Below are 8,157 nucleotides of genomic sequence, written 5' to 3' on the forward strand. Positions count from 1 at the left end.
GAAGTAACCCTAGTCTTTTCTTATATCTAATTCATTTACAATAATTGCAGAAAAAAAAAAAATTTGTGTATTTTCTTATATCAATAACGACAAATTAAAATAATCATCTCCATCGTAATTAGTTTTTGTTGTCACTAACATACATCAATGATGATGTTATTTGAGAAAGAGCTCAAGAATTCAACATAACATAAAAAATAAAATAAAAAACACGTGAATCCAACATAACATAACATAACAAGAGCTAAAAATTCAAAAACAAATTCGCAAAAATTCCAACATCGTAAAGAGGGGATATTTGGTCACACATTATGCCACTCACATGCCTTGTAAATCAGTATGTTGTGGATCCAAGCATGACCATAAACCTGCATTTGAACATAAGTAAAATTAGTTATTTTAATCATTAATTTAAATTAAATAATAAAGACAACATGTACAAATGTAAGAACACTTACCTACACATGTATTAATCATGTTGAATTTTTATTTTAAGGAAAGAATTTTAATTTAACCCTCAAAAAATATTTTAGCGTGAAACAAAAAAAAAAAAAACATTGGAAGAAGAAAAAAAATCATGCAATTAAAAGACATTTATTGTTTTGTTATTTTGTAGTGATAAGTGTTAACTACAATAGAAAATGGAATTAAAGTCTATCATATCAATTAATCTAAGCCATTAACCAATATTAGAATTAAAGGTCAAGATTTGGAGTAAGATATTACACTTACTCTTGGAGTCAAAATATCCCCACCCATAAAATTTTGTATTAGATAAACTATTATTAAATTTATATAATATAGATTTTACTACTTAATAAAAAAAATTCACGGATTGGCCAAAAAAATCAATTTGGTAGGGTATCAATAGGTCAATGTTGCAATAATATTTTGTATCAGAAAAACTATTATTAAATTTATAGATTTCATTGGTTCACAAAAAAAAACCATCGATTGGCCAAAAAAAACCATTTTGATAGGGTATCAATCGGGCAATGTTACAATAAAATTTTGTATTAGAAAAATAATTATTAAATTTATATAATATAGATTTCATTAGTTCATAAAAAAAAATTATGGATTGGCGAAAAAAAAATCAATTTAATAGAGTATCAATCGGTCATTTACAACAAAGAATTGTATGATTACAATGATTTTGAGATGAAACAATATACAATTATATTGCACAACTTATACTACGCACGAGCCGGATTAATTGCCCACTTTTGGTCGATGAGAAACCGGTGTGAAAGCCAAAAAAAAATAAAAATGGATTGATTTGATTTCAGCTTATGTGGCGAAATTTCGATTTGATTTATGTTTAATGCATATGATTTTTTTTTTTTTTGTGGTGAATGCATATAATATTTTAGCAATTGCATGAAATTTATTTTGAATAAAACCAATATATATTCATTAACAAAATGATGTGAGCATGTTTTTTGAATAAAATCTTAGAGAAGCATTAACAGTAGAATAATCAATATATATTCATTTGTTTATATTGTTGATTACAATTGTCATAAATAACCAATTAAGATGTTTAAGCTTATGATGGAATCTTTACATTTTTCATTTATACAAATAGAGGAAAGTTGCTCTGACCTAGTTTGATAAGGGTGCTTTCAGCTGCCATGTTTGATTGGCAGGCTGAGCTGATGGTTCCTGCACCAATTCCAGTTACGGGGAGGGTTTCCACGACTATTCATACGGCACCCTCACCGGTCTCTTTTGCACAGGTGCTTACTGGCACATCCAAGGCGGTTTCCACTGAAAACCCGCCAATACCATATATCCGGGGTGAAACACTTGGTATCAAGATCACACAGGACTTTTATGAACGTGGTAGGAATTTCTGCAAAACCAATTTGCGGGGACGGCTTGTATTAAATAAAGGTGACAAACCGTATACGACAAAGGATATGGAGATAAAATTGCAGAAGCTTTGGAAGATAGGAGGGGCTTGGCGCATGCTATCCCTAGGGAGGGGATTTTATGAATTCTTCTTCTCTAATGAAACTGACATGCGCACGGTCTGGGCTGCAGGAACAATGAATCTGAAACCAGGGCTGCTTCGGCTCTTTGAGTGGTCGAAGGACTTTTAATATGCACACTCAGCGCAACACACACGCTCAAGTGTGGATTCGCCTTCTTGAGTTGCCTCAGGAGTATTGGATGGAGCAGACGCTTCGGGAGATTGCAAGTGCGGTGGGCACTCCTCTCCTGATTGACAATGCAATGACTAAACGCTTGTTTGGTCATTACGCTCGCATTTTGGTGGATATGGATTTATCTCGCAAACTTTTTCATGAAATTGTGGTTGAAAGGGAAGGGTTTGCGTTTACGTTGGAAGTAGCATATCAACGGTTACCGACCTTTTGCACTCATTGTCAAGGCATCGGGCATGATGTGTCTGCCTGTAGAAGGCTGTATCCCCGGCAGGAAGCACCTGTGTCTAAGGAAAGGATCGCACAAGGGAAGCAGCAAGTCCCGGTTTCGAAGCCAGCTTGGATCCCAACACAAGACAACCCGTCGGGTATTGGCTCATCCGCTGCGTTTGGAGCTAAGATTCATGAGGGTACGGCTGAAGAAATTCCACAATCATCTATAGCTGCTCCTATTCCTGTTCAACTTATCGATAATCCGACATTTGAAAAAGAAACAGAAACAGCAACATTACATAAGGAAGCTGACGAGATAACTATGCAACCAACTAAATTGGCAGCCAGTGCAGCAGCCGCGAATATGGATGTCCAATCCGAGCAACAAGATTTAGACGTGATTGACCACAATGTTGCTAATATCCCTCTCCAAATTACCTTTGACGGCACAGAGCAGGCAGCGTCACAAGGGGCAGCAGAAACGCATGAACTTGAAGAGGTTTCTCACGCAAACACAGAGGAAATTCCGGTAATTGTCTATGACACTTCTAATAGTAGGCCACTTGTGAATGTTTCTGATCCTATTGACATAACTGAGGAAGAGCATACTGTCCATGTTTTGTCGCCTGCCCGTGATACTACATTGGATATCAATACCATTGCGGCGCCGGAGGGTATGCCACTGCATCCGGTGGTGCAAGCTGACTTGAATTTTATGCAGGACTGGTTGTCAAAAGCTGCGCTAAATGAAGAGGCACCTTTTATTGATGTAGTTTCAAAGTCACAGAAGAAGAAAAAATTAAATATTCCGACGGTTCCACCTAAAACCCGCTCTAGGGGTCCACCCCCACCATTTAAATGAATATTATATTTTGGAATATAAGAGGGATCGGTAACAATGATTCCCGTCTTGCGTTTGCTGATATGTGTAGGTTGCATAATCCAGTTTTTATTGCAGAACCTATGGTGGAGTATGATTCTGTTCCGAATTGGTTTTGGAGGAATGTTCATGTTTCTAATTATTGTTTGAATAACAGGGATCCTCTCATCCCAAACCTTTGGGCTGTGTGGGGTTCGGACCATGTTTTTAATGTAATTTTTGGCTCATCTCAGTGTCTGGTTCTGGAGTATATTTGCAGAGGAACTAGCTTATTTATTGCTGGAATTTATGCTAGCACTTCTTACCTTCTAAGGAGACATCTTTGGGCAGATTTGACTAGGCTTCAAAATTCATACATGGGTCCGTGGATTTTCTTGGGTGATTTCAATGCAGTTCTAGGTGCTCACGAAAAAAGGGGCCGCCGTTTACCACCTTTGCTATCTTGCAATGACTTCATATCTTGGACGAATGCTAATCTGTTGTTGCACTTAAATACTAACGGAGTGCAATTTACTTGGTACAATGGTAGACTGGACTTCGATTCCGTTTTCCTCCGTCTCGATCGTGCTATTTGTAATGAAGCATGGACTGATTTTTGGGGCATTACCTCTTGCACGGCTCTTGTGCGATCTCAATCTGATCATCATCCGTTGTTGTTACATTTAGATTTCTCTTTAATTCGGAATACAGCGTCCTTCAAATTTTTCAAAACTTGGACCACGCATGAAGAATGTCGACCGTTACTTCTGAACATATGGAATAAGGAGGTTGTTGGTTGTGGTATGCACAGACTTCACACAAAGTTGCTTCGTGTCAAGGATGCTTTCAAGGTTTGGAATCGTTCGGTTTTTGGAAATGTTCATAGACAGGTTCAACTCGCTTCTGATGAGGTGATGCGCGTTCAGAATCTTATTGACACCACGGGTATTAATGCTGATTTACATTTGTTAGAATTACAGGCTCAGATGACTTTGACTAGAGCAATGAATTGTTAGGATCAGTTTTGGCGTGAGAAAGCGAGAAATCAAAGTTTTATTCACGGTGACCGTAACACTGCTTATTTCCATCGTATATCTCGTATTAAAGCGGCAGTGAAGCCTATTTCTTTTCTTTTAAATGGGGATATGCGCATTACAGATCAGAGGGAAATGGAGAATCATGTTGTCAGTTATTTCCGTGGTATTTTTGGCACTCAAAATGACTGTGGAACAAATGATTTGATAGCGAAAACCATCCCGTCGTTGGTTACGGTTGAGGATAATATTATGTTAACGGTCATGCCTTTAGTTGATGAAATTAAAAAGGTGGTGTTTGATATGAATGCAGATGGCGCCCCGGGTCCTGATGGTTTTGGGGGACATTTTTATCAGTACTTTTGGGACATCGTGGCTGCAGACGTGGTGAGCTCAGTTCAAGATTTTTTTTGCACTGGAGTTATTATTCCGACTTTAAATTCTAATATTTTGGTTCTTATTCCTAAAATCCCTGGGGCTACTTCTATGGCGGATTTTCGACCCATTGCTTTAGCCAATTTTCAATTCAAAATAATCACAAAAATCCTAGCTGACCGCCTAGCTCTGATATGTATGCGCATCATCTCACCTGCTCAAAGAGGTTTTGTCCGTGACCGTAATATTGCCGACTGTGTTATTATTGCTTCGGAAATGATTAACTCGTTACCGAAGAAGCAATTTTGTGGAAACATTGCAATCAAGGTGGATATCCGCAAAGCTTTTGACACGTTGGATTGGGAGTTTTTGATTGCAGTTCTGCATCAATTTGGTTTCATTAATATTTTCTGTGACTGGATCCTGGCGATCCTCCGCTCTGCTCATTTATCTGTGCTTATGAATGGTAATGCCGTGGGTTTTTTTTCGTGCAGCAGAGGTGTCCGTCAGGGGGACCCCTTATCCCCCCTCCTTTTTTGTCTTGCGGAGGAGGTTCTAAGTAGGGCTCTTGAATTGGAAAGGAACTCTAATATGCTTCAGCCCATGTCTTACTGCCAGGGTGTTTCTCTTCCAACCCACATCCTTTATGCGGATGATGTTTTGATTTGTTGTGTGGGTTCTCGGAAAAATATTTGGTGTCTACTACGTGTTTTTCATGAATATGCAGAGGTGTCTGGTCAGATGGTTAACTTTGATAAAAGCAAATTATTTACTGGTGCTATGACAATTGCAAGGAGAAATATGCTTGCTCATCTTTTAGGGTTCTCTATAGGTGCTATTCCTTTCCAATACCTAGGCTGTCCTATCTTCCAAGGAAAGCCGAAATGCATATATTTCCAACATATTGTTGACAGGATTAAGGTCAAGCTTGCTACTTGGAGAGGTGCCCTTTTATCTATCATGAGTAGAATCCAACTAGTAAAGTCAATTATACATGGTATGCTTGTTTATTCATTCCATATTTATCGGTGGCCGGTCCGCTTATTGAAAATGCTCGATAGGTGGATTAAAAATTTTGTGTGGAGTGGGGACATCAACACTCGCAAAATATGTACAGTTTCTTGGTCTCAAGTGTGCCGTCCTTGGGATGCCGGTGGTCTTGATCTTAAACCCACTCGAGCCATCAATGATGCTTTACTTCTTCATCTCAGTTGGAAGCTCTTTACACAAAATTCTGCTTGCTCCATATTAATTCAGCAGCGCTTCCTTTCTTTTGGCATGCCTCGAAGTCGCTATTTCAAGTCCTCTATTTGGCTAGGTGTAAAGGATAAATTCTCTATGGTGAGTGCAAATACACGGTGGATTATTGGCAATGGAGATAATATCCGGTTATGGTTTGATAATTGGATGGGGAGTCCTCTTGTCACTATACTTGCTTTGCCGCCGCACCTGTTTCCTAGTTTGAAGGCTACTCTTGCATTCGTTATTAATGATGGTAAGTGGAACATTCCTCGAATTATTCTTGACTTCCCGTTAGTGGCTGCCCAGATTCTTCAAGTCACTCTTCCGGTCTCCCCTTTACCGGATAAGTGTGTTTGGCTTCATTCCCATGACGGTGAGTTATCTTCAAAGCTTGCTTTCCAATTTCTTAATCCGGCTCCACCAAATCTAGATTGGGCTGCTGTTATTTGGCGTCCCTGCATCCCTCCATCCCACTCTTTTATATTTTGGCGGTTTATGTTATCCAAGCTTCCAACAGATGAAAATTTACAATTGAGGGGCTGCACATTGGTTTCCATGTGTCCCTTATGCTATAACCAGGCGGAATCATCTACTCACTTATTTCTTGAATGTGCTTTCTCCAAAACTATATGGAATTGGCTCGGCATAAAGCTTCAGCGTTCCATCCCTCTTGCATCGCCATCCTCGTTGTTGTCTTTTATACCACAGCGCTGCAGTTCTCAGCTGCGTGACGTGTTAGTCGCTGCCATTGTTCACTCTGTGCACGCTATCTGGCTTGCTCACAATGCTGTCCGCTTCAATGCAAGTTCTATTTCTCTTCATGCAACTATGGCGAAGATCACAACAATGATTGCCATGTCGGGGGGCAGCTCCAAAGGATATTGTTTACTGTCCGACAGGATTATTTTGGAAAATCTGTTTATTTCCCCCTTGCACAGCCGGGTTCGGGACATCATTCCGGTTGTGTGGCAGCCCCCTACCAGCCCTTGGGTCAAGGCCAACACTGTAACACCCCGTTTTCCCAATATACAAATTTCTTAAACATTTATCAGAGTAAAAACCATAAACGGGATATCACATAGAAAACGTAATCCAAAAACAGTTAAATGATAATTTAACCTTCGCAAATATCTTTCGCATAGCAGCGGAAAATCATAACATAAATCATAAACGTTTTTGGCACGCAGGCCCAATAAGTATCTCAAAAGAGTTTATCAAAACATAAGCAGTTCACGTAAAAGAATGAAGCATGTTATAGCATATAACCCCATCCCGTTACGTATCAGAGCGACCTAGACGACACAGTGAAGGCAAGGCCACTCACGACGGCAACTGCACACTAAGCACGATCACCTGCAAGTTACCCATACGAAGGGCAACATTTTCAAGCAGAAGGGGTGAGATTTCATAATACAATAACATTAATCAATGTAATTGAGAATCATAAATTAACAACATAATCATTCCATTATTAACTTTGCATAATTGCTAAACAGTTATCACGTAATCGTTTGTTCAATAATTAGGAATATCATAACATATCAAATAACACTTATCACGTAATCACATATTCAATCATCATCAACAAGGCATCTTAATCATGACAATGTGACAATGCTCTTAGACTCCTTATATGCATGTGGTACCAATCGTCATCATAAGTATTAATATACTTTAATCGTGCGGAGGACAAAGCTCCTATAAAACGTGCGGAGGACAAAGCTCCTAATATTCGTGGTGAGGACTAAGCTCAATGATATGCTATGCATGGACACTTATGAACAAAACACGTAATCATCGTAATCAACATGCATCCAATAATTTGGAGCTAAACATTATCATATACATATGCACTTAGTTAAATAACAGAAGCAGCATAAACAAGTCACACAGCAAGATGATATCATTATATCAATAGCACATAAATTGCATTATTATCAAACCTTCATATCTTGCATGAATATACAATACATTAGTTCATACTCAATTAATATCAATATAGTCTTAAACAACTCTACAGGCTGCAGTAAACATCATCACTAGGTCTCAATGCCAATTAGGGGTTCACTCTTGATCAACACATGCGACACAGATCGCACAAACACTCAAGCAACTACCTTCTGGTTGTACTCGCGAGGCGAGAGTACTTACTCGCCATGGCGAGTAACACTAATCTCCCAAACTGATGTTGTTCTGGGTTCAATCCTGTCCTAAAATCATCCCTAATCAATACTAGGTATGTTCAGGTACTCAAAGGCACTCAAGG

The 8,157-nt window shown here is 38.8% G+C and overlaps 1 protein-coding gene across 1 annotated transcript; it reads left to right on the forward strand.

Annotated features, from left to right (window-relative positions):
• Positions 1-2,106: 2,106 nt before the first annotated feature.
• LOC120576039 (uncharacterized) lies at positions 2,107-3,243 on the forward strand. The gene has a single exon (XM_039827000.1). It carries the CDS (start codon positions 2,107-2,109, stop codon positions 3,241-3,243), a length of 1,137 nt encoding a protein of 378 aa, XP_039682934.1.
• Positions 3,244-8,157: the final 4,914 nt, after the last annotated feature.

The sequence above is a fragment of the Medicago truncatula genome, chromosome 6, assembly GCF_003473485.1.
Source record: "Medicago truncatula cultivar Jemalong A17 chromosome 6, MtrunA17r5.0-ANR, whole genome shotgun sequence".
Classification (NCBI taxonomy): domain Eukaryota; kingdom Viridiplantae; phylum Streptophyta; class Magnoliopsida; order Fabales; family Fabaceae; genus Medicago; species Medicago truncatula.

Excerpts from the sequence above, each read along its gene's own strand:
- LOC120576039 (XM_039827000.1), top strand. The coding sequence starts at position 2,107 with ATGCACACTCAGCGCAACACACACGCTCAAGTGTGGATTCGCCTTCTT.